Source organism: Mercurialis annua, linkage group LG4, assembly GCF_937616625.2.
Source record: "Mercurialis annua linkage group LG4, ddMerAnnu1.2, whole genome shotgun sequence".
Taxonomy (NCBI): domain Eukaryota; kingdom Viridiplantae; phylum Streptophyta; class Magnoliopsida; order Malpighiales; family Euphorbiaceae; genus Mercurialis; species Mercurialis annua.
This window is the reverse complement of record NC_065573.1, coordinates 29,312,677-29,336,606: the sequence shown is the minus strand read 5'-3', so window position 1 is coordinate 29,336,606 and position 23,930 is coordinate 29,312,677. Positions and strand designations below refer to the sequence as shown.

General features: G+C 31.0%; 2 protein-coding genes across 3 annotated transcripts; one reads left to right on the top strand and one right to left on the bottom strand.

Annotated features, from left to right (window-relative positions):
- Positions 1 to 14,256: 14,256 nt before the first annotated feature.
- LOC126677790 (protein MID1-COMPLEMENTING ACTIVITY 1) lies at positions 14,257 to 20,030 on the top strand. 2 transcript variants are annotated; one of them, XM_050372571.2, is made up of 9 exons: positions 14,257 to 14,503; positions 15,024 to 15,111; positions 15,262 to 15,700; positions 16,559 to 16,974; positions 17,465 to 17,574; positions 18,249 to 18,320; positions 18,515 to 18,621; positions 19,556 to 19,649; positions 19,755 to 20,030. In XM_050372571.2, exons 3-9 carry the CDS (start codon positions 15,293 to 15,295, stop codon positions 19,805 to 19,807), a joined length of 1,260 nt encoding a protein of 419 aa, XP_050228528.1. In that variant the 5' UTR covers positions 14,257 to 14,503; positions 15,024 to 15,111; positions 15,262 to 15,292; the 3' UTR covers positions 19,808 to 20,030. The 2 variants fall into 2 exon arrangements, with proteins under 2 accessions (XP_050228528.1, XP_050228527.1); XM_050372570.2 differs by having other exon boundaries at positions 15,024 to 15,177.
- Positions 20,031 to 20,473: 443 nt separating this feature from the next.
- LOC126677791 (senescence-specific cysteine protease SAG39-like) lies at positions 20,474 to 21,987 on the bottom strand. Its single transcript, XM_050372572.1, has 2 exons — positions 21,333 to 21,987; positions 20,474 to 21,249 (listed from the first exon to the last, which is right to left on the bottom strand). Exons 1-2 carry the CDS (start codon positions 21,757 to 21,759, stop codon positions 20,660 to 20,662), a joined length of 1,017 nt encoding a protein of 338 aa, XP_050228529.1. The 5' UTR covers positions 21,760 to 21,987; the 3' UTR covers positions 20,474 to 20,659.
- Positions 21,988 to 23,930: the final 1,943 nt, after the last annotated feature.

The following is a 23,930-nucleotide window of genomic DNA, read 5'->3' as shown; positions in this document are numbered from 1 at the left end:
GTTTCAACTATGAGACGGCATCTTTAAACCTTCCACATTCAGACTAATTCTCAGTCGAGCCGTGTAGGTCCCTTACGAGAGGCAAACTCTAACCCCAAGTTTTAAACGGCTGCATACATGAGTACGGTTCGAACCCGCGACCTCACTTGAGTTAGAAGAGCGCCTTACCAACTCATCTACGCCTTGGGATTAAAATGGCGTTTCATATTTACAATTCATTTAAGACATTTTATGATCATACTAAAAAAATACTCTCGACAATACTTACACATTTTCTATAGAAAATGAGCTCTTTATTTTTCAAAAAAAAATATATAAAATAAAATACTACTAATTTATTTTTGAAAAAAAATTACACCTTTTAAATTTATTTATTGGCAATGAGCTAAGCCATAAATTAATTGTATGGATTAGCAGGGATTGGCATTGAAGACAAATACTGGTAATGGATTGGCGTTGAGGACCACACCAGCTATCAAACTAAACGCCACACATGCTTATCTTTCTACTCTTTAGTTCACGCCCTATGTACATTGTGGCCTCATCACAAAATGTTGGTTTAATTTCCCTATTCTGAATTTAGGAAAATTGATCAAAAATGCTTACAATATTAAACAAAAGATCAAATCATTTGATCCTGAAATAAGATGGATGTAAATGTAAATTAAAATAGTGTTATGAGTGTTATAATATTTTTCTCATAGATATTAAGACTATTCAATTCTATATAAAATTCTAATAATAATTTAATAATCTAAAATACCTATTAAAATCATAGAAAAACGAAGAAATCAAAATTTAACTAGTATTTTTTTATTTTAAAACTCATGAGACTGATATTTTTACAATGATAAATTTATAATGAAACATAACCCGTCAATAATAATTTTATAATAAAAAAAATCAAGTAAATTAATTATGTAAATTGAAAACTAGTAAGAATTATTAATAATAATATATTTTAAAAAATTAAATACATATTTTATTCGAATTAGAAACTAATTGAAAACTATAATAATATCTTTTAAAACTTAAATTATTTTTTTATTTAAACTAAGAACTAATCGAGAACTAATGAGATTTTTTTTACTAATAATAGCCTTTAAAAAATTAAATAAGTATTTTATTAAAATTGAGAATTTATAAAAATGCATTTTTTGTCATCCTAATTATATAAATATATATATATAAAGATATTTTAACAACTTTTCTTTTATGAATATATTTTTAACTTTATTTCTTTTTATTTTTGGATTGCGGAAAAAGTGACATATTTATCATATTTTACAATTTAATTTTTGATTAAAGGATGTGTGATGATGAAACTACTTTAAATGTGAATTTCAGTCTGATTGATTTGGCAAAAGTAATATTCTTTTCGTCCTATTAAACTGTAATTTTTATATGTCTTTTCCACTTTTTTTTTGTTAAAATTGATTTTTCCGCATTGTCTTTATTGAAATCTACTAATAAGTAAATATTTATTAAAATATATATAAAAAAATGAGAACAAATGGCTATATCAAAACACGGACATAGCAGAAAAAATAGAAAAAAATTATATAAATTTTTAACATTATTTCATATTTTTTCGTACCGTTTGACAATTGAAAATTGGACAACTCTATTAGAATACAAATAGAATAATATATCTATAAAGATATTATCATTAATTACCATCAAATTAAAATATTGTTAATAATTAAATTATAATTATATTGGAAGTAAGTAATATTAAATTCATGGTAAAGATTAAATATGATTATTCTAGAGTCTTTAAAATAAATATTACATATAAAATCACAAATTTTACAACAGTTTTTTTATAATGTGTCAATTTCATTTTCCAACATTTGGCTTTCATTTGAGCAATTATATCATCATTTGAAAATCTAACTTTAAGCTAATGTGGCTATCGAAAAATAAACATGGTAATGGATCGGGTTCAGATTGAGCCTACTGAGTATTTTTAAAAATTTAAAAGTCCAAACTTGTTTCGAACCCGGACTAGACTTAATTTTTATTATTCAAACCCGACCCTTACACTTTATTTTTGCAGGTTTGAGCCGGATTTTTATGGGATTACATGTAAAATTAACAAAAACGAAGCTAAATCCCGCCTATAAAATAGCTGGGTTTTTCCAAGTTCGAATTTGAACCGGGTTTAAAATCAAAAGTCAATGTCCAAGCCCAGCCCTAAGCATACGGGCTTGGGAGGGCTGGACGGCAATCCATGCCCATGAACAGATTTACCAAAAATAATCTATAACAACTACATATGAAACACATCGTTTTATTTAAAAAGGAGAATTTGAAGAAAAAACCGCAACTTTTATTTTGAATTGTAATTATATCACCAACTATGATCATTAGGTCAAATGATGTCAAAAGTCTAAACTTTTAATTTTGTAGTCCAAATTGTTTCCGACATTGTATGCATATATGACAGCCACATTAGATACATGTATTAGCATATTTAAATTTCAACGTCTTAAAATGTTACAAATAAAATCCTAATCTATATATTTTTACACTATGTAGCTTAAAAAAGAAGACAAAATTGCCGGAAAACGAATTTGCACTACAAAATGCAAAATCGGAAAATGTTAGGATTTGTTTTATAACGTTTTGAACAATAAGATAAATAGTTATAAAGTTGAAATGTTAGAATTTGTTTTTCCAACCTATACTTTTTACTACAAACTTAAAAATGGTTACTAATCATTAAAAGAAACAACTTGAAAAATATAAGTTTTCTTAAGGTTATTATATTTTGATTTGACAAATGTTAAAAAAAATAAAACCTTATTTAACGATTTAGTTTAGAAGAACCTCTTTGATTTAATTTTTTATATATATTTAACGGAATTGAAAATAAATCGTTGGTGATAGAATTGAAATTCAAGGCAAATGTTGTGATTTATTTCGCTAATACTCTCTTTTTAATAACAATACGTTTCATATGTGGCTGATATGTCGTCTTTCCGGTAGCCATTCCAAGTCAGAGTCACTGTATTTTCAAACGCTAATATACTTGCAAAAAAAAATATGGTGAATAAAATTGACAGCAATTAAAAATCATGATAAAATTGAAACTTTATATAAAGGTAGCTTTTTATATATAATAACCCCTAAAAAAGATATCGATTTTTAGTTATTTTTTTGAAAGAATAGTCTTCACATTCTCATTTTTGATAGAATATAAGATTAGTAAATCAAACGTATAAAGAATCGGTTTTTATTGTTAAATTAATGTAAGTTCGTATTTTTTATTTTTTTATATAAAATTAAAGGGATAAAATGAACCTTTATACTGAGTTCATCAATTTTATAACCAATAATCTAAAAGAAACCTGATAAAATATTTGTTTGTCTTTATTAATCGGTTCAAACACCAAATTAATTCAAATGCTAGATTGCCATTTTCGAACAAATTTAGACCCTACATTTATAATTAATCATACTCCAAATTTACAAATTTACAACTTTAGACACCAAATTTGGAGTACAATTTATGCTTAGTGGGGACTGGGGAGGTAGATGGCCAGGGTTTGTAAGTGAGTAAGATGCTTCAATCAACCATCTAATGTTTCTTACTTAATTCATTTTTTTTATTCAAACACTTTAAAAATATTCCAGCCGTTTCGACCCATTCACCACAACACATTAGTAAGTGACAGTCATCTACTTTTGTTTTATTCTTTTAAACATAATTTTGATTCATCTCCAGATTTTATTTAAAAAATAAAGAATATATATGAAGAATTAAGGCTTTTGTAATATTACTGTAATATTATTTGTAAATATATCCGTAACGTTGTATTAACGAATCTGTAACGATAATAATATTGCGATTTGTAGATAATTTATCTTGTTATCTTTAAAAAATATTATACATGGATAGCTTTTATCTAGTATTTGTTTAAGAGCAGTGAGATCTTATTCCCAATAATATATTGAATCACTAAAATTAATGGATTCTAAGTACCTACTTTGCATATACACTACACAACTTTTATGCACTTCATCTAAAAATATAATGAAACGCACGCTGTGGATGCATAAGGATCCCACTACCTCTGTTTTTTAATTGATCTGCATTAGCCTAATATTTAATGTCAACTTCACTATAGAATATGTATTGTTTTAGGATAGTGTTCCTAAATCGCAGTATTAATTGAATTTAATGATTCTCCATTACCAAAATCTTATTATAAAACCCATCTTGGACTGACTGTACTATTAATATTTTTATCTTACGGACAATTGTAAAGTGTTAATTTAAAAAGTGCACATAATTAAATTTATACATTTACACAAAATTGTATATCTTTCAATAAATTAAAGGCTTGATAACAAAGTTCTACTAATGTTTTAAAAACACCCGATCTTTAACCTCTTTTTAATTTATCATACGTTGAAAACTGATCAATTTTATTCTATTTTATATTTTTTTGTTTCTGTTGTATCCTTAACATTAAATTAATTATTTTTTTCATTTGAAAAAAGTGTAATTTTTTTTTTCTTCCAAATTGATCTTTTTATATTAAATTGACTTTTATTTGAAGAATTTTTTTGAACTTTTCCAAATAAAAATATCAATTTAATGTTTAAGGGTACGATTAAAACGAGAAAATACGAAATAAGATAAAATTGGCCAGTTTTCAATGTTAGGGTATGACTGAAAATGGGTGAAAAAATCGGGTGTTTTTAAAACATTAGACCTAAATTTTATGAAATCTTTGAAGTGAGCTTTACACCCGAAACAACCTAATTTTAAATAAAATATATATTTACACTCAATATTATAATGGATGGTAGCAACACCATTATTTTCTCCAAAATTTAAAAATTAAATATTTTGTAAATTATAGATATTGGATAGATAAAATTTGTTGAACTATAAATTTGGTTAAATAAAATCAATATATTAATTCTAAAATTTTAATAAAATATTTATTAACATAATATCAAGGGTGCTTGTAATTTTCCCTCTGTAGTATCGTATAACAGTGCAATTTAAAAAATTATCGGCTAAACAAATTAATTTAACGGATTTTATATCCAATAATAATTAAGTATGACAAATGAACTAATGAGATATAACTTAAATGATATAAACGATGGACAATATTCTACTGGATTCGTTTTCTTTTACAAACACTTTCCACTTCAATTACATATAAAAAAATCAATAACTAAGTATGACATTATAATCTAAATCAAAGGAATATGGCTTTCAATTAATGAAAATGTCACCGCAGCTAGCCTTGATGGACAGGTGAACATGTAATAAGACATATGTAATAATGTAAAGAATGTTTGTTTAGGAAGCAAATTTTTGATAATGACTTTACTATTATATGATGACATATAAGAAACCAACAAAATCTTGTCGCTAATTAGGTAGTTTTAACAAATCTAAATTAATCTGCATTAATAGAAACAAAATAGCTCATTCCTTTTCATACATCATAAAAATAAGAGATTTTAAAACTATATTTGATTTATAATAATAAAATAAAATAATTACTCTTAATTGATTCAGATTTAGGTAAATAAAGTGTGATTTTATAGAATTCTTATAATTTTTTTTAAAATAATGATCTTTTATAATTAAAGAACGATGATTATTGATAACGTAGCACATCTAGTAGGGGCGAAGCAACCTCGCCAGGAACGAACATCACTAAGTCAAGCATTTCACCGACCTGGTAACAATGTCCGACCTTCTCGAAATCGTAGATGACATGACTTGGGGGGTCACCGGATCGATGGGCATTCAAACATCATCAGAGACATTCATATATGATAAGGTCGGACCAAAGATTCTATCCGGGCTCCGAGTCATATTCAACTCAGACCTAGACCGAGCTCCGAGTTCATAAACCCGAAAGACCGGATCCTATGACCCGGGCTTCGAGGTACCCTCAGGAACCAGAACCATGATAACTTGGTCCCCAAGTTATCCGGGCTTCAAGGTCTAACCGGGCTACGGGGTCTTGTCCAGAAACACACGCTCGTGTACCAGATCCTGGGACCACAGGAGATCTTCTGACAGGTACGTGAAGAATGTTCCCTCTGACACACCTAACAACCCGTGCCACCCGCAGGGATATTCTGCCACGTCAGCATAACTGATTTCTAGGACCACTGGGCTCACAGCCTGCCAGCAAGGCAGGTTTGTCCTTAAACCCTAACTATAAATAGAGGGTTTAAGGACAAACCCTAGGTAATTTCTCTTTTCTACTCTAAGAACACTCTCTTTCTCTTCTTCTTCTTTCTCTACCTAAAAACCTTACTTGAGCGTCGGAGTGAACGTCCGGTGACCCCCACCGGACTTCCTTCTGACCTCTGTTTGCTTGTGGTGTGCAGGTCGTTAAAGCTCAGATTCTGTTTGGTGATTCATCAATTATATTTAGAAATTATTTTTAAAATACTTCATTCTAAAATATATTTACAATAAATTTGTCAATCTTTTTACAATTTTCCACTTACACAAATAATAAATATATTTATAAAAATACCTACTACATATAGAAACTTTATAGTATTTTAGGTTAGAATTTTACATAGTCGCACTCTCTTCTCTCTCAAAATTTTCTCTTTTTTTTTCTTCTTTTTCGTTTGTCTCTTACGGCTGCTTTTCCGTTCGTCTCTCCCGCTCGCACTTTCGTTCATCTCCTTCTGATGAATTTCTCGTCGCTTTTTGTCGCTTTTTCGTTCGTCTCTTTTGTTCGTGTTTTTCCGTTCGCGCTATGAATTTTTCGACATCATTTTTAGATTTTTGTAATTTTCTAGATTTTTTGTGATGATTTAAACATTTTATAAATAAATTATTATAGATATATGATTTATTTTTATTTATAAAATTATTTTATTATTTATATAATTATTTTGTCTTTCTCTTATTAATAGATTTGATTAATTATTTTAATGCTACTGATTTTGTGAATAAAAAATTGATTTATGGTGTATTTTCAGTGTTTTTATAATGTATTTACATTATAATGTATTTTTGGTGTTTTTCGGTGTATCTATATTTTCGGTATATTTCTGCCGTTTTTCTAGTATATTTATGGTGCATTTGCAATATTTATGGTGTATAGTGTTTATGGTGTATTTACAGTGTTTTTATGGTATACGCTATAAAAATACTACAAAAACACCATAAATACACTATTGTTACGTTATAAAATTACCATAGTTTTATTAAAAAAAACACAGTACATGCATTATAATACACCATAATTACATTAATAAACACGATAAAAATAAAATAAAAAAACACCAGAAAAAATCTATAAAAAAAATAAATCATTAAAAAGTAAAAAAAGGTATTTGTGAAATTAAAATTTTCGTAAAAAAAAGTTAAAAAGGTAAAGTAAAAAACAACAACATAAAGTTATAAATAAAATAGAAAATATTATATTGTAGGAAATTTTCTCTTGTGAGGGAAATTGAATCCACGACCTTGACAGTTTGCTGTCCAGCGCTTATATCATTTGAGCTACAACTCGTTGGTAGTTACATTGAAAATCCACAATGTGAAAATAACAATCATATCACATTATCCATCAAGCAAATTAAAGCCATTTGAATAAATCTAAATCAAGCATGGTGTAATACCCCAAAATATTTAATTAGCTAATTGGACCATGTGTCCAGTCTGGATTCGCCAGAATGGCAAAATCAGAAAGATTTCCGATAAAATTTAGATAAATAAATTTTAGTAGGTCGGTTTCAGGAAATTAATTATGAGGAAATTACGGTTATATTTCAATTCTAAATTTAGAATTGGAATTAAAAGGAAAAATGTCAAGTAAAGCCCATAATAGAGTACAGAGACCAAAGTGGTAATTTAGCCACTTTGTGTCAGAAATGGAAATATTGGATTTTGACGGGAAAGTGTTAATATCGAGCTTCGTATTATTTATCAGATATAAATAATACGTAACAGTTGTAATAAAAGAATTTATCGATTTGGTTATGGACTAAATCGTATAAAAGAAAAGTTTAAAGGATAAAGGATAATAAACAAAAAGAGCGAGGACCAAAGTGAGCATTTAACCTTAATATATAAGGATTGAAATATGAAGAAAGGAGAATCAGAAGGGTGATCTCCAGAAGCTTCAAACGCCGATTACGATCGCTTCGCCGCCGTTTCGCCGTTCGACGTCCGAATCAAGTGATTTTCGCGGCGATTTCTTCAGAATCGAATCCTCTATCGATCCTAAGCTTTGTTTCAAGGTAAATCTTCAAGAAACTTGGTTAAAAATCGAATATATATTGCTGTTTTAGTGAGATTGAATTTTAGGATTGAATTCGGCGTTTTTGAAGTTATTATAGCGTTTTAATGAAAACCGAGATGCGGGTTTTGTATAGTTGAATGTATAGCACGTCGGGATGGCTGAAAAGCCCCGGAAAACGACTTTCCGGGGGCTGTTAAGGGTGTGCGTTCGCACACATTGAGTGTGCGTTCGCACACTCCTTAAAAATTAGGGTGTGCGTTCGCACACCTACTGTGTGCGTTCGCACACTATTCAAAACTTGCCAGATTCAAAATCCCAACGGTCAGTTTATAGATTTGCCTCTTAGGAACGCCTCTGTCAAATTTCATCTCGATCCAACGGTTCAATTGGGAGAGATCGTCGTTTTACTAAGCAGTGTCAGTGTGCAGGCAGCACCTGCGCATTGTCCTGAAAACTACTGGAAACTTCATCGGAATGAAACTAAACCCTAAAGTTTGGAAGTATCATACGTATATGACTACGATTAAGAGATATAATAAGTATCTCGACTAAGTATTAGAACACGATCAAAGTTAAAAGACGTATTTAGAATAAGATCGTGATAACCTAAGTTTACAACTTAGGATTTCGGTACTAAGTTTACGTTTATGAATTAAACGTACAGGTAATTTGGATAAGTAATGGAGGTACCAACGAGCTACCAGGCCGACGAGCTGGAATAGCTACAAGATCGGACAATACATAGAACCTGCGTGATAGATTGGTAGCATTGCGGTATTGGATAGCAGTCACAGTGAGTACATTTTAATTACTCGTTAATATTCATAAAGTCGCGTATTTTCATATACGGACGACTATATGAATACTTATATGTTTAATATATGTTTGAAAAAGTACATGTATGTATGTTTTGAAAATGATTACTTTCCGTACTGCGTTATTTTAAGAATAACATAAATAGATGAAAAGAACATATATGTTTAAAATACTGGGAAAGGGGTTAAGCAATATACAAGTATCGAACCAAATATGTACGAGAAAAGTATAGTACATTCCTATATGTACTATTATTCATATGTTATAAAGAAACATAGTACGTCCCCATACGTACTTTTAATTATAACGAATAACCATACGTGCGTGTGTTATAGATGTATGATTGTAGATTGGAATGTGCATGTCATGGTCCATAAAGGATCAATACAATAGAACGGAAAATAGAATTAAATAATAAGCGTAAAACAAGAATTTGTACGATGGTACAACCAAATATAAGAACTAAGATACAATGTTGATCTCGGTAGAGGAATCCCGAGACCTGTATCTTATCCATTCTCGATAATAGTCCTTGGGACTCATATGAAGATGAAATCAAGCGTAATATATCGAGAATCAATATGAGATAAGAGCAATAATTGAGATATGATATCAGATACATCGGTTGGCTTTGCTATCGATGTCAGATGATTAAAAACACATCGGTTGGCTTTGCTATCGATGTCAGATATGTGAAACACATCGGTTGGCTTTGCTATCGATGTCAGATGTGGAAAACACATCGGTTGGCTTTGCTATCGATGTCAGAGAAGTGATTACATCGGTTGGCTTTGCTATCGATGTCAGAAAGATAAAATCAGAGAAACTTTATGAGAAGAATAAAGATAATCAAAACTATAACAGTAAAGAAAACATGTCAAGTATGTACGTAGTATAAACGTACATAAGACATAAGAATGAAGCAAGTATATCAAGTACGTCTATAACATAACCGCTTAGTTTATGACACGTACCTGACCTATAAAGGTATGAGTGAATATACGAAGTAGGATCGTATGAATTATGATCCAAAAAGAATACTTTCTATATAAAGAGGTTTTCAAACGTTTTCACTCTTTATGTAATATTGCTTGTAATTAAATGTATTCACTCAGTTTTATACTGACCCCGTTGTCACTCCAATTTTTACAGGTTAAGTTAGGTACGACATGGAGATTGAAGCTTCCGAAGTTTTAATTCTCGGAAGTAGTACGAGTCATGAGACTAAGTTCTCATTCTAGCAAGTCCGCAGTAGTTTAGAATAGACAGACTCTATTTTGTAAAACGCTTCAACTCTGATGTATATTTCAAACAGGGGTCGTGCGTATTTTGATATTATTGTCATATATAAAATATGATTTAAATTGCGAAAAATTAGTATGTATTTTCAGGCTTGCTACGGGTTTTGGAGCTACCACTCCCATTCCCTAGCGCCGGTCGCGGCTCAATAATTTGGGTCGTGACACATGGTAATTGCAGAATCAATGAAGAATTTTTGTTAGAATGCAAAAAGAAAGGACTTGAAAGAGTTTCCTCCGGTTTATGATTTGCCATTGAGATTAACATATGAAAAAATAAATATTAAAAATAGAGAAGTACCTGCTTGTTTGTTGAGAAAATTAGAAACTCAGAGAGCTTTTTCTAGCTCTGATACCATAAGAGAAAAGAATTTTTTTATTGATTTTAAGAATATGAAGATTACAAACTAATGGCAATACAATCTTTCTTTTATAGATTCAAGGAGAGGACGCAAATTAACAAGTGCTCTCTAACTAACTCTAAAACTCACACTTAGCTCATGACTAATCTATTTCGCACATGTTCTATTACTGAATGACAACTCAACAATCAGTGTGAGTCTGACAATGATAGCTCATTCCAAGCTGTGCATATGATCCTCATGTTGCCGCTGCAGTTGATGAGAAGAAACACAAAAGAGAAGAGTTGTGTTTGTTGTTGCTTGATGTTGAAAAAAGCAAGTAGAAGAAGCAACTTGAATAATCTTGCAGTAGCTGTGACATGTTCAACTCGTATTCGTTTGTTTAACTGTTAAATGAACAAATTTACGAATGAACTCGTGAAGGTATTAAACGAACTTGTTAAGGAGCTTGTTAGTTTTAAAGTTAAACAAACGAATACAAACACAAACCGAAACCGTGTAATTTTTGTTTTTTTAATCAAAGCATAATTTTATTTTAAAAAAATATAGTTTTAATATCTTAAACGAATAAATATGTTTTATTTAAATTAACTAGCTAATTTGTAAATTTTTTGTCGAGATCATATACGAAGTAGTTCGTAACTCTTAATCGAGTTCGTTCACGAACAATTAAACGAATTGTTCGTGAACATAAATGAACCGAACACTATTATATTCATGATCAGCTAGTTTAAATAAATGAACATAAAATCAAGTTCAAGTTTGGTTCACTTATAATGCGAAGGAACACGAACGAGCTTTTATCGAACCGAAGGCTGAGTTGCTCGCGAGCAGATCGGTTTATTTACAGCTCTATGAGTGGGTTATATAAAATTTAAATATATATTTTGTCAAATTTAATTTAAAATTTAGTGTCTCGTCGCTTAATCTTTTTTAGAAGTAAATGCAAAAACATGGTGGACCCGTGTGATAGGTTGGCATGCGCAGATTTGTCTTTGTCTTAAGCCCTAATCAGACCACATGGCAGTTGCTAAAATGGATATTAGAATTTCAGTTGGGGCTTTTGTTTCTGTTAGTTGCTTTCGAATTGACCAGACTACCCTCATTTATCCCTTTTGGAGATCCGACATTGGAAAGCCTGTTTTTTAGGTCCAACCGATGTGCTCTCAAAATATACAATTTGTCAAACTAAATTTTACCTTTGCAACTAAAAAAAAAACAGTACTGCACGCAACCATTGCGTTATGTCATTCGTGCAACAAATTAATGATGCGTTAGCTATATAAAATTTTTGATAATAATGAAAAAAATAAATAATAATTAAAAAAATTTCTATCGCAAATCTTCACTGACTTATTGTAAATATGATATGACACAATCAATGCATTGAAGAAGCACTTTTAATTTAATTATATTTCTATTTCTTTCAAAATAAATTATTTTGATAGTTTTTGTTAAATCAAATTGAACTATCAAATGTATTCTATATCTGTGTTTAGATACTAATAAAAAGGTTAATTTTAGATATGAAATTTATTTAGCCTTCTTTTCCAAAGAATGAAATTGTCAAAAAAAATTGTGTTGCAATAAGAGTTAAAAGGGTATAAGTGATCGAAACTGTAAAGTTTAAGGGTATAATCGATAATTTTATATTTCGATTTTCGCCTAATAAATTTTTGAGTGTTTATCCCATGCAACCGTTGCGCCACGTCATTTTTACATCAAGCCAATGAGCATTTGCGATAGGGAATCTTTTAATTATTACTTATTTTTTTTATCATTCAATTTTCCACATTGCTAACGCACAATTGGTTTGCTGCACGAATGACATGACGCAACAGTTATGTGCAATAATTTTTCTAAATTTTTATAAACCTTCCTCCCCCACTCTACTCTATAGTCTCTATAAATACAACCCAGCATTGCCAGCTGTGGCTCTTTAATTAACTCAACATATTGACAGTCAACTCTCTTCTCATTTACCCATTCCATCTTTGGTTGAAATTGTTTAGATGGATGGTGGACGGTAAAATCTAAAAACATGTTGAGAGAGAATATGATATTAATCTGTAGTATTAATTAAGTTTATATATTGACTTTATATTAAGTATTTCAAATTATAAATCTATTTTTATTTTAAAAAAAATTAATTAAATAAACCGATGGAGCATTTTGCAAAACATCACTCTCTAGTACATTACACATAGAAAACACAAAACAAAAGGATTTCAAAGATTTGGCTCTGCAAAAAAAAAAATACACTCTCTACATATTTTAAGAAATACACATAGATAACACAAAACAAAAGGATTTCAAAGATTTGGCACTGCAAAAGAATTAATATTCTCTACGTCTTGTTTAATAAAGGACATATTCTATTTTTATTTATATCACTTAAATGGTTATATAATATTTTATGTGTCAATTTATATAATTTTTCTTAATATAAGTATAACAGTCATTTTCCCCTTTTTAAACGGGACGAAAAAAATATCCTTTTTAGCAATATTGCACTACTACTCAAAATATAGGGCAAAACAAAAAAATTAATCATAAAAAAATCATTACATGATTTTTTTTTAAAATATAACTTTTAAAATGTGTCAATTATAGGCACAATTTTTTGTTTTTTTTTTTAAAAATTCATCATCCACACATTTTAGGGGCGGTTTTACTGACGTGGTAGAACCATCGGGTGTCCAAATTAACAAACATCGAAAAATATGCCAATGATGAATTTGAAAAAAACAACGAAAGATTATGCCTGCGATTGACATTTTTCAGAAGTTATTTTTTTAAACTCAATGTAAAGATTGTAATTTTAAACTCCCTCCGTCCCAAATTGATAGGCAGTTTAGGACAAACACAAATCTTAATAAATTGTAGTACTTATCAAGATAAAATGAGTAAATTTATAAACAAATACCACACTTACCATCATTTATTATAGTAGTAATTTTGTCTTTTAGCATCTTTTGTGTTATTTTCAATGCATTCAACTATAATTAATGAGGGTATATATGACAATTAAACATTCAAGCAATAAATTACTGCCTATAATTTAAAAAAATGCAAATAGTGCCTATCAATTTGGGACGGAGGGAGTATATAATTAACCTTTCTTTTGTCTATTCATAATGTGACATTGGAATAATGCTGTACTCCCTCCGTCCATTAAGAAAGGGCAAATAATTTTTAATAGATTAAAAAAGCATTAATTATAATAATTTTTTTATTTTACTCATGTTAATAGCTGTTTTATAATTTGTATATATACTAATAGTCATTAATTATAGAAAGAGAAAAAAATAATAATATAAATTAACAAAAAAAATACAATATGACCTTTTTAATTTTTTTTTTAGCCCAAAAAAATATAACCTTTTTAAATGAGACATGAAAATGAAATATCCCTCTTTTAAAACGGGACGGAGGAAGTAATTAGAATGCTCGAATAAGGGTAGTTGAGTAAATTGAAGAAAGATATCCACTAAATGTAAGAGCAGCTAATAGTGTGGCACAAAGTTTGTATATGTGTATGGCACTTAAGTCCAAATAGCTGTGCACGGGACTCTCTCTCTCTCTAACTCACAGGACAAACAAACACCACCGAAACTGTGAGCAATAAACATTCTCCCCACCCACATCTCAGACAAACCAAGAAAACTATACACAAAAAACTCCAAATTGTATTCACATAACAACACTATTTATTTACTAGCTGAAGAAGAAGAAGAAGAAAAATGCTCGAGTTTTGAGTTTTGTTAAAAGCAATGTAATGCCATCTGCCATTTCCAGAATTCAATATTGCTCTTCTTCTCATACTCACGGATTTTCACATTTTCTTCTCTTTTCTTTTTATCTTTTTTAAATATACTACCAGTTTTTTAAAAGTGGAATTAATACTTCTTTTTTCTTGTGCTTATTGTTAGTGAATGGTTAGTGTGTTTTTTATTACTTAACTGAGAATGTAATTTAAGTTTAGTCTTTGTTTATTTTCTTGAATAATCTACCGACCTTTTTTGTTAGGTGAAAAAGTGAATCAATGGCTGTCGTTTCAGTTTTCATCATGCACTATACATCAACTACTGTTTCTTTAGCTTTTTTTTTTCTCTTTGTTTTTCCCTTAATTTAATCATTTTTCATGAAAAGTGAGTCAAGAAACGTAATGAATAATCATCATTTACTTCTTTATTTGGGTGTCTTTTTTTATAGTTTGGTTTTTGTTTTTCCTTAATTTTATGGCAGTTGAAAGCTGAAACTAACTTCCTTTTTCTTTTTCTTTTTCCTTTCAGTTACTCAGTTCATCTGCTTCTGGCATTGAAGATCTCCAGAAGCAACACTTCTTCATTGGCCCATGCTGTTACAAATTATATAGATCCAGTTTAGTTACTTTTTATTGCTGATTCAATGTCTTGTAAATGCTAAGTGAATTGGCTTGAAACACAGGTATACATATGTACTAATGAGTTTAAAAGTCTCTGATTCTGATCTTTAGTTTTTGACTTTTGAGTGATTTATGTGTGAAAACAGGATTCTGGGTGATCTTAGTTAAGTGATAAAGATGTCGTCTTGGGATCATTTTGGTGAGATTGCAAATGTGGCCCAGCTCACAGGCCTTGATGCAGTCAAACTAATAGGAATGATTGTAAAAGCTGCAAGCACAGCAAGAATGCACAAGAAAAACTGCAGGCAATTTGCTCAGCATTTGAAATTGATTGGAAACTTGTTAGAGCAACTTAAAATCTCTGAGCTTAAGAAGTACTCCGAAACTAGAGAGCCTCTAGAACAGCTTGAGGAGGCTTTGAGAAGATCTTACATTTTGGTTAATAGTTGTCAGGATAGGAGTTACCTCTATTTGCTTGCAATGGGTTGGAATATTGTTTATCAGTTTCGAAAAGCGCAGAATGAGATCGACCGGTATTTGCGGCTAGTTCCTCTCATTACTCTTGTGGACAATGCTCGTGTCAGGGTATAACTATTTCCTCTTGTTTGTTTATCTTTAATTTGATTCTCTGGTGATTATTCCTTTTGTTTTGTTTAATCAAGGAATTGTTTCATTAGACTATTTAATGAATATATTAAATAGTTGTATGTCCTTTGCTACTTTTTGCATACCCACTAGATTGATCTCTTCAATCTTCCTTTGCATAGCTACATTCTGTGTTTCTGAACATGTTAAACAACTGACTTGAATGCCTTTGAACTGTCACAAGGAGTAACAAATTAGAATATCGAATCAGAGGATTAATAAACTCCCAAAATTATCTGTAAATTATATTGGAAATGGATGATATTATTTGATTTTTAGTCTTATGATGTAACTTGTGAATTAAGTGTAGAGAGCAGAATCTCTGGCCGGTTGCTATCAGTTCTTCTGCAAAGATATTTTAGTACAGTTTCTGATACATGTTACGACCAGATAAATTTCCTCTAATGTTTTTAATTATTTCAAGGGATAGGTTTTATCAAACCAAGCAAATGATTAAAACTTTGGCTGATGTCATTGCGGATGTGTGTAAACTTTGGTTGTGGATCAATTCCTTTAATAATGATTCTAACAAGAATGTTGTTATTACTTTCTAAAGAAGGACGTTTATACCAATTCGAACAATTGATAAATACTCCCCCTCTGCGCATAACACTCCTATTTTACTCTTCTCTTGCATTTTCTTTAAATTGATGATGATCTTCCGCCCGTCTCATATCTAGCGCAACCTTAATATTCTGTTCCGGGCTTAGTACTGTCATTGTTCTTTTTTGGATTCGGCCTTATCGACGTACAACACAACCTAGATCGTTTAAACTTTTTTTTTTTCATTATCTGCAGGAGAGATTGGAAGTTATTGAGATGGATCAACATGAGTACACATTGGATGAAGAGGATAGAAAGGTGCAAGATGTGATCATGAAGCCTGAACCCTTGAATGATCAGACCATGGTGCTGAAAAAAACTCTCTCCTGTTCCTACCCAAACCTGGCTTTTAATGAGGCCCTTAAAAAGGAAAATGAGAAGCTTCAACTTGAACTGCAAAGGTCACAGGCTAATCTGGATGTGAACCAATGCGGAGTTATTCAACACTTGATTGAAGTCACAGAAGCTGTTGTTGCAAATTCTCTTCCTCAAAAGAGTTCACCGGTCAAAGCTTCCAAAAAACTGGAGTCCAATTATTCAGATGTTAGTGAGAAAAGTAACTCATTTGATGACAGCTATCCTAAGAAAAGTGATTCTCGCACAACTTCAAGGTTAAGTGTCTTAATCATGTGAACTATGTGTGAGTGGCAGTTGTTTTATGTAAATACTAAATTGTACATCCTTTTGAGCGTGTCAGCGTGGTACAGACTTCTACATAAATTTATCAAACTGATACAATCCTATTTTAACAGCCAACTGGCTTAGAAGTGTTATATTTTAAACTACGGATTTGTATAGAAAGTGTTCGGTTTGGTTTCAAGATTGTTAGTTAGTAATCATAAAAGTGTTATTGCAAATATGTTAAGCTACATAGCAAAAGTCAAACAGATAGTAGCTATGATAAAAATCATTTGAATGCTCTGAAACCCTTGTTATGGTTCTTCAGACATGAAAGTGGTTGATTTTTTTTTTAATCATTTTTCAAGCTGCCAACAGGATTTTCAAGATGATCATTTGCATTTTGTATTCAGTTTTACGACCTTCAAATCTTGTAAAGCAATTGCAACTCAACAAGTCTGATTATTTACTTTTTTCTTGCAGAAAGACATCCTCAGTTTCATCAGGAGATGATTTGCTCTCACGAAGAGGTTCATATCGGCATGAAGAATGGCATACTGATCTGCTTGGCTGTTGCTCTGAACCTTCATTATGTATGTTCTGTCAGATTTTATCAGCTTTTACTATCTGCCTTGTGTCTTAGCAGTTGCATGTCTTCGTTGCTGTAGTGTGCTGATTCAGAGCTAGCAATATCAAGAATAACATGTTATCCTGTTATTCTATGTTGACATTGCTTACTGTAGTTTCATGTTTATATGCATTCCATGCATACACATGAAATTAATCTGATCATAGATGCATATTAGAAAATTGTATTTGCTAGTGGGTAATAGCATATCATGTTTCTGCCTGATTACAACTATCACCGCAACATCTCAATTTTTAGTACTCGTGAAATTTATTTGTCTTAGTGTCTTTAAATTCTAGTGGATTGTTCCCAGTACTTCAATGTGATAAATTTTAAATTTGGCACAACTCATAATTTGCGTTAAGTTGTACGTGCATTCTCATCTAGACATTTTTGTTTTATATTTTAAGAGTTTTATGTTGGACCTTAATTTTGGTGAATTTATCTAATTGCAAAACCACGCAGTTTTTTCTGTGCTTCTTTCTTTTTAATCTTGTCCTAATCATGTGTTTCTGTGCTCAAACGACTTTGTGATATTGACATGGGAGAAATGAAAATAGAATGACTAAGCCCTAAGGGCTGTGAAACCTTACTACTTTTGCAAAATGTTTCTTCATAAACATCCTTCTCAAACTGTAGGCATGAAGACATTTTTCTATCCTTGTGGCACGTTCGCGAAGATTGCTACAGTGGCAACCAATAGGCACATGTGTAAGTGACTCTAACTTGTGGTAATTTTTTTATTGTTAGGAGAATGTAACTAAGAATTGCAGGCAAACTTCGGGGATTTAGATGCAATTTTCTTGTTTAATTCACATGACTAATATTCTATATTTCGCAGTTATTATGCATGATCTTTGTGCACTTTTAACATTATATTAAAATTTTGATTTTATGATTCTCAGCTTCAGCAGAAGCTTGTAATGAATTGATGGCGTACTCGTTGATACTGTCATGTTGTTGCTATACTTGCTGCATCAGAAGGAAGCTTCGCAAAACATTGAACATCACGGTACTTCCTCTTATTATTTGAGTATGATAATTTGCAGATGATCCGTAGATAAAGGAACTGATGTGCCTTTATATGGACGCTAAAGCTGAATTATGCACACAACGCATTAATGCCCATATCCTTTGTTTCTAAATTTTAATTATTTTATTGCATACACCTAATGTCCATTTACTAAAGATGGAGAACTTTATATCTGTAATTAACCTTTTAACTAAAGTTACGTTCTATCAAGGTCTTAATGTCTTGATTTGGTCTCACTTAAGTATTTAGTTAACTCCATGATGTATAATTGGATAAACCTCACACTAGTCCATGTCCATTGGGAAATAGATAATAAAGTTTTATTTAGAAAAAGAATCATGACATCCATCATTTTTTTGAGAGACCATCATATTCATTTTTAGACTGAATGAAATGCACAATAAGGCTGAGAGATCTGAATAGCTAAAAACATAATTTGGCAGTTCCTAGCGATTTTTACCAAACGTATTAAGGCCTTCACATCTTAAACTTGCATTCTCATTAGGGCTGCGCAATTGGTTCAAACCAAATAAAATCAAAATTTTACAATTTTTCAAATCTATACAGAACCAAATTCACAAGGATTTAAATATTTCAAACCAAAGTGTTGGTTCGGTTGAATTTCTTATTTGATTTGGTTTTTTCTGTTATGTTTGTACCTGAAGTGGATTAAATCTTTTTTACTTCCATGACTGAATCAAGCCGAAACAACTTGACTTTTCTTTATTATTTCAAACCAAACCAAATTTGTCATTTGATTTGGTTCGGTTTTTGCACACCCCCAATTCTCATATTTGATGCCTACACATCGTATCCTTGGATTCAGGTTCTACCATCATTTAAACACACTGCTTCGAGTATCAACATTGGATCATCAAACTATTACGCCTCTTAATTAAATTGCTCTTTTCAGGGAGGCTTTGTTGATGACTTTCTCTCTCATTTGATGTGCTGTTGCTGTGCCCTTGTCCAAGAATTGCGAGAAGTTGAGATTCGCGGGGTTTATGGTTCGCCTCTTACCATTTTTCCATTTTCGCTTAATTTTCTTAAACATAACTCAATATTCGCCAAGTTGTTTGCCTGATTTTTAACATTAAAGACAACTTTTGCAGGTCCTGAGAAGACAAAAACAAGCCCACCAACCTCACAGTTCATGGAATCCTAAGTGACGGGGTTCATGCATTATTAAGTTGTTGGCTGGACATCTATATTTGTTCAAAAGGCAAAATACAGAGGTAATGGCTTATTACCATGTTTAATTACAGTTAATGTTACTGTTTTTTCTTAAATGTTAACCATCTGTAAAGTAGAATTTACATCACTTCCATATGCAGCTCATGATGTATTATAAACTAAAATTTCATTAATATAGTGTTGTTTGAGTTAAAGTACATGGTCTTACGGAATGGCGGAGCTAGAATTTTTTATATAGGATATCATTCGGCTATTTTCTTTTCCAATTTTTCATGTCGTTTTGTTTACAATCTTTTTTTAAAAAATTACAGCCTTTAAAATTACAGCTGTATCAGTTACAGTTAATTTTTTTCATGTCATTTGAAATTTATTTGCAAATTCCACCTGTTTTGATAGGATTTAAAATTCTTCAAATACAACTAGACTCAATTCTATGATTTCAGTTTCCAGAATGGTATTGATCCATTCATTCATTCCAAACACAATATTTTGCAGTTGCAAATGAATTGTACAAAAATTTGAGCAATTCATTTGTTACAAAAGGGCCCATCATCCATCCTATCAGGTTAGTTTATTTCTATAGTCCACTCTTTTAGAAACTAGGTTTATACTATCCATATTAGAGATAAAAGCGACATGAGATATCAACATATGTATAATTTACATGATAGTTGCAGATATACAAACTCGTACCAGATACAAGGACTGTACACCTTATAGCAGAGATAATTCACACTGAATCGTAAATACTAAACCAAGGAGATACACACATTTTTTTACATGTACTATTAGATTTCTTGTTCTGTGATTCTCATCGCGAGCTTCACGCAGTGGGATAAGATGCCTGCATCGCTATCCCGCAGAGTCCTTCCTCTGCATCAATATCTTTCTGCATCCTTATGTACCCTTCTTCGCCCCATTCTGTCCCCCAAGAGTTCTTCACTAGCCAATACTTCATTCCGTTACTTTCTCCATACCCAACAGCACCAACACCATGGTCTAGTTCAGTTCCACATTCCCCTGTAAAGATTCCACTTGAGTAAAACTGAAAATCGGAACCACTAGCATCGATGGCAACGGAAACTGGTTGCAGTGCAACGGCCTTCATCAGTGCTGCCTCATTATTGGCTGGCACATCTTCAAAACCAGTTATAGTAGCTGCAGGGTTGGATTCCTTTTTGGTACTGCATGTTCCGTCAGATCCGTCGTAGGGATAGTTAGCTTCGGTGGTTAAGCCTTTATTTTGTAAAATGAATTTAAAGGCATCATCCATTAAACCCCCTTCGCAACCTTGATCCACTCCCTTAACATCGCAATCCACAAGCTCTTGCTCGGAAAGAGAGATCAATTTACCAGTTGATAGCTGAGTAATTCCTTCTACTGCTTGCACTGCCGAAAATGCCCAGCAAGATCCTGTAAACATACAAATAATCAGCCAATAAGTCAAAAAATTGATTGCTAATGAACTGTATATCTTAATTATTGTGGCCACTTACCGCACTGGCCTTGATCCTTGATGGGTGTAACGGCTCCTTTCTTTCTCCAGTCCATGGTAGTTGGAATTGCAGTGACATTTTCGTATTTGAAAGGACCAGCTTGTGAAGAACACATATGACCTTTAAATCTGTTTCTTGAGGTTTTAAATTCTTCATTAGTAAGATCTGCAAATTTATTTATCCCCAGCTTGTATGGTTTGCTTGCATCTTTGTTGAAGGATTCAATGAGCTGTACATTTTCCTTGAAAATCTCATAACGAATTTCCTTCTCGTTAGGATCTGGGTAAACACGGCCAAAACGAGTCATCCATTGTTCATGCCTCTCATGCATTGATGCATCTTGGAGATTACGAGCTATGGCTGCGGAAGCCAAAGCTCCGAAAACAAATATGAAGCAGATGCATTTGTGCTGTGTTGTGAATGCCATGACAAGTTTTTTTTAGCTGCTGGAACTGATGAGCTGATACAACTAATTACCTCCGTAATTTATATAGATTTTTCTGCAGCAAATTAATCATTTTTAAAATAGGATTGAGACATTAATTCTACGTGCCTGGAAAGACATTCTGATTTAAACAAATTCATTGATGGACCAATATTTCAGTTGATAGTGTAAAACGTTCTAAAACAGTTTCTTAGTCTACTAAAAATCCGGTTTAACTTTCCAACCCCACAGGCTGACTTTGTCTTTTCTTCTTCTGCATCCAATTGAGTTTAATTTTTTTTCAATCAGATATTAGAATTATTGATTATGAATGTAATGAATGGGTTAAGAGTGGCAACACCCGACTGCCGGCTGCTGGGACTTGACATCTAGATGTGAAACTAAAATGTTTCTAATACCATACCATATCAGAAATATAAATTAATTATCATACTATAGTAATCATTAACTATAAATGAATTAGAGGGTAAGCCACAAAATTCTATTGCCATACCGTTTACACCAAAATGATGGTGCCATCCAGATTGATCATTTGCTGGTTATATATAGTCCCACAAAATTGCGGTACAGGCATTTCTCTAACTATACCGTATCAAGATTTAATCGATATTAATCTGATCACGAGTCCATGCGAATTCGACTTGGAACAACACAGCAAGGATTGTATATTTTATAATTACTCAACTATAAGTTTTTTTTTACACTTCGATTATTATTACTTCCATTTTCTACCGTTTGATAACACAATTTTTACTTTTTCAATAACCGGAAGTTACTACTACTATGTGGCCGATTCTTGAAGAATCAAGATTCTGTCGGGTTGGTTGAAGTATATTTGAACAAAACATGTTGAAATTAAAAAATATAAAGTTGCAAATGCTATATATTTGAGACAAGTTGAACAAATTTGAAGTTGAATTGCTGGAGGAATATCAACACGCATGGCTCAAAATCTTTCTACACATCAATTTCCAATTTGTAATTCATTATCTAATTTTAAATAAAGTAGTAGTATAATTTAGTGACTTTTTTAATTTAAATTTATCATTATATCAAACATGAAATTAATACTAAAATTTAAGTACGTAATATTGATTAAATTATCTGAATCAATTTATTGACTTTGTCATGCATAAATAAATTAAATAAATTATCAATAATAAAATTTGAAATAATTAATTTAATGCCATTCATTATACTAATTTTTTTAATTTGTTAATTATGACTAAAATTCTTTAATATTTTGACTATTATTACTGGACAAACCAAAGCTGTTGATGTATATGGCCAGGTGTTCAACTAAAATATTAATTATTACTAATAATGAAGTAGTAGTAGTGTTAGAGTACTATTAGTAGGAGTACTAATTAAGCAGAAAAGAAAGTTTCCTTTATCGAATCACTAAATTAAAATCTTACTAATTGATAATTAAGCAGAAAAGAAAGCTTCCTTTTTAATAAAATTCAAGATTATTACTGTTAATTTATTATGAAGCTATATTTAAAATATTTAAATGAAGAATTTATTTTGAAAAGACTTAATTATTTAAAAAACCTCCATCTTGTAATATTTTTTCGTTTATACCATGACCTAGGAAAAAGTTCATTTGTATCTTTTTTTTGATTTTTTGTTTTCAACTCTACCCTAAAGCACTAAATTAAACTTTTTTTATCAAGAAAAAACTTAAAATAATCCTTCATTTTTTAACTTATTTGTATTTTTTCAAATAGAAAAAAGATGATATAACCATTCTATTTAATTATTTTTAATATTTTCATCCTATAATTAATTAAATTGTACAAAAATAAAATTCTAGGGTACAATTGAAAATGAAAAATCAAAAAAGGGTACAAATGAACTTTTTCTTAAGTCAAGATATAAACGAAAAATTGTTTTAAGGTAAGGAATTTTTTAAGTAATTAGGCCTTTCGAAAAACAGCTGTACCAAAAATAAAAAATTAATATAAGCACTGTTTAGTCACGCGGACGTATTTATTCGTTCCTGATACGAGTAGGATTCTGACTCAATTTTCCATAACATAACATAATTGCCTCAAACCTGTCGAAATCCCATTAGTCAAACCACAAAACAAAACCCAATCCAAATACAACACGTATCAATCAAACCCATCCTACAATAAACCCTACTCCAC

Excerpts from the sequence above, each read along its gene's own strand:
- LOC126677790 (XM_050372571.2), top strand. The coding sequence starts at position 15,293 with ATGTCGTCTTGGGATCATTTTGGTGAGATTGCAAATGTGGCCCAGCTC. Across the intron at positions 18,321-18,514 it reads GGCAACCAATAGGCACATGT|CTTCAGCAGAAGCTTGTAAT; the intron begins GTAAGTGACTCT and ends TATGATTCTCAG. Across the intron at positions 18,622-19,555 it reads GCAAAACATTGAACATCACG|GGAGGCTTTGTTGATGACTT; the intron begins GTACTTCCTCTT and ends TGCTCTTTTCAG.
- LOC126677791 (XM_050372572.1), bottom strand. The coding sequence starts at position 21,759 with ATGGCATTCACAACACAGCACAAATGCATCTGCTTCATATTTGTTTTC. Across the intron at positions 21,250-21,332 it reads CAAGGATCAAGGCCAGTGCG|GATCTTGCTGGGCATTTTCG; the intron begins GTAAGTGGCCAC and ends GTATGTTTACAG.